Genomic DNA, 2737 nt, shown 5'->3' with positions numbered 1-2737 from the left:
TGAAAGTAATTTTCAGATGCAACGGGGGAAAAAACGGGATAAACACAAACATGACACTTGTAAATAAAATAATCTGATATATAGCCTTTGTACAATTTAATAACATATAGCCTAGTTTGATATATGAATTGGGTGTTCGTCAAAGATTGCTTCAGTGTCACATGATCTTCAGAAATCATTCTAATATGCTGATTTGCTGCTCAAGAAACATTTCTGATTATTATTAATGTTGAAAACAGTCGTGCTGCACAATATTTTTTGTGGAAACCAGCATACATTTCAAATTTTTCAAAAGATTGCATGCGGTCGGAGTTTCCCGTGTTTACAGCTCCGTAAAATAACCTACTGGAAGCTCTGTAGTTTTGCTGTATAAGCCTATAGATAAAAATGTTAAAATGACAAACACACAATAACATTTTAAGTTACTTACATAATTCGAAACGGCAAAGTGCAAAGTGTTAGCAGTTTGAAAATTCAAGAATAATAGCAAAGTTAAAAAGAATTCTTTCTAAATGCAGCACTGTTCTTATTTCGCTCTGCATAACCTGAACGGAAAAATTTTTTTTTGCTAAGAACGAACCGAAATGAAAACATTTCGCTTTTAATCGGTGTATTTAACAGCCTGGGAGACCTTCCCAGGGCAGTACCTTGCCTCACTGACTAAAATCAGGGCGCCCACTACGGAGATGGCACCAGAGGTGAGGGGGCACAGTGACCAAGGTGGCCGGGCCGGGCCCCCTCAGGCCCCCCCCCCGTGGCGCCGACGCTGCTGCAAAAGATATCATTTTTGACTTGTTTCTGAACCACATCGATTCCCATGAAACATTCTCCAACCATTTCAACACAATGTCATCTTACAAAGCCCTAAAGTGTATTTCTTTAAATTTCTGTAATGTTCCAATCATTTGATACTATAAAAATACCCGATTCATCTAGCATTATCCAATCAGGAATGAGAAGGCTTTGGGTTCTATGCTAATGCTACACTACATCTAAAACATGGAGCTACCCAAATACCTCTTCTTGCAAATGTCCATCCTACTAAAAAGGCAAGCAAAACATTTAAAAGAAGTAAAAAAATGCACATAAAGTCAAAGCAAGCACACATTACTATAGTGCTATAAAATATGATTCATTAGATATCACCTGATATGAGCACACAAGCTTCTTATATTTATTGGAAATCAATTGAAGATATTTGGCAATGAAATATTAATGAATATTTATGAATACTGAAAGTAATGTATCTAAAATGGCTAGACAAAGCATTAAAAAGCTTGATGTTCAGGGTTGAATTGCTGACTGCTTGCATTATAATGTCGAGTTAGGCTTACCTCTCTGTCTTCCTCCTCCCCAGAGTTAAATGAAAAACACTGTGATTTCTAAAAGAGAAAAAAAGAACATAATGTGAAATGCAAACACATACTGTACATTTATGCATAAATACAAAAATACTTTAAAGGAAAAGTCCACCCAAAAATGAAAATGTATCGAAAATGTATTCAGCCTCAGGTCATTCAAGATGTAGATGGGTTTGTTTCTTAATCGGACCAGATTTGGAGAAATGTAGCATTACATTGCTTGCTCACCAATGGATTCAGTTGAATGGGTGCCATCAGAATGAGAGTCCAAACAAAAAGATCACAATAATCCACACCACTCCAGTCCATCAATTAACATCTTGTGAAGCAAAAAGCTGCATGTTTGTAATCAAAAAATTCATCAAGGCAATTTAAACCATCGCTTCAGATCAAAATACAAGTCTATAATCCATAACAATGCTTCCTCAAGTTAATAAGTCCATGCCCTGTTGTTCTCTAACATCAAAATCCTCTGACATATTTGTTAAGAACTGTTTTGGACTCGTTTTGCTTGTAAATGGCGCTTGATCTGTGCATATTTCTCTCCTTGAAAATGATGTAGATGGGTTTGTTTCTTAATCGGACCAGATTTGGAGAAATGTAGCATTACATTGCTTGCTCACCAATGGATTCAGTTGAATGGGTGCCATCAGAATGAGAGTCCAAACAAAAAGATCACAATAATCCACACCACTCCAGTCCATCAATTAACATCTTGTGAAGCAAAAAGCTGCATGTTTGTAATCAAAAAATTCATCAAGGCAATTTAAACCATCGCTTCAGATCAAAATACAAGTCTATAATCCATAACAATGCTTCCTCAAGTTAATAAGTCCATGCCCTGTTGTTCTCTAACATCAAAATCCTCTGACATATTTGTTAAGAACTGTTTTGGACTCGTTTTGCTTGTAAATGGCGCTTGATCTGTGCATATTTCTCTCCTGATTCAGGCGAGACGAGTTTTTCATTAAAGAAAGCAATATTATGGACTGAGAACTCGTATTTTAGATGGGAGCAACGGTTTGAAGTTAAAAACGTCTTAATGTTGGAACACGCAGCTTGTCGATTAACAAATCATTAATTGATGGACTGGAGTGGTATGGTTTATTGTGATGTTTTTATCAGCCGTTTGGATGCTCATTCTGACGGCACCCATTCACTGCAGAGGATTCATTGGTGGGCAAGCGATGTAATGCTACATTTCTCCAAATGTGTTCTGATGAAGAAACAAACTCATCTTCATCTTGGATGGCCTGAGGGTGAGTGCATTTCATTTTTGAGGTTTAAGTTGTATCTAAAAATGTAAATCAAAAACAAAACATCAAACAAAGTGGCATTTATTTTAATAAATAAATGGGGGGGGGGGGGGGGTCTAA

The 2737-nt window shown here is 36.6% G+C and overlaps 1 protein-coding gene across 1 annotated transcript in view; it reads right to left on the bottom strand.

The window, feature by feature from the left end:
- Nucleotides 1-2737, bottom strand: part of LOC107583133 (synembryn-A-like) — a 16067-nt gene that overhangs the window by 10479 nt on the left and 2851 nt on the right. Inside the window, exon 2 of the mRNA XM_016269246.1 lies at nucleotides 1335-1382. Within this exon, the coding sequence (XP_016124732.1) occupies nucleotides 1335-1382 (48 nt within the window). The remainder of the gene's footprint in view (nucleotides 1-1334; nucleotides 1383-2737) is intronic.

Source organism: Sinocyclocheilus grahami, unplaced genomic scaffold (assembly GCF_001515645.1).
Source record: "Sinocyclocheilus grahami isolate Dianchi unplaced genomic scaffold, SAMN03320097.WGS_v1.1 scaffold50.1, whole genome shotgun sequence".
Taxonomy (NCBI): Eukaryota; Metazoa; Chordata; class Actinopteri; order Cypriniformes; family Cyprinidae; genus Sinocyclocheilus; species Sinocyclocheilus grahami.
This window is presented reverse-complemented; position numbering and strand designations above follow the sequence as displayed.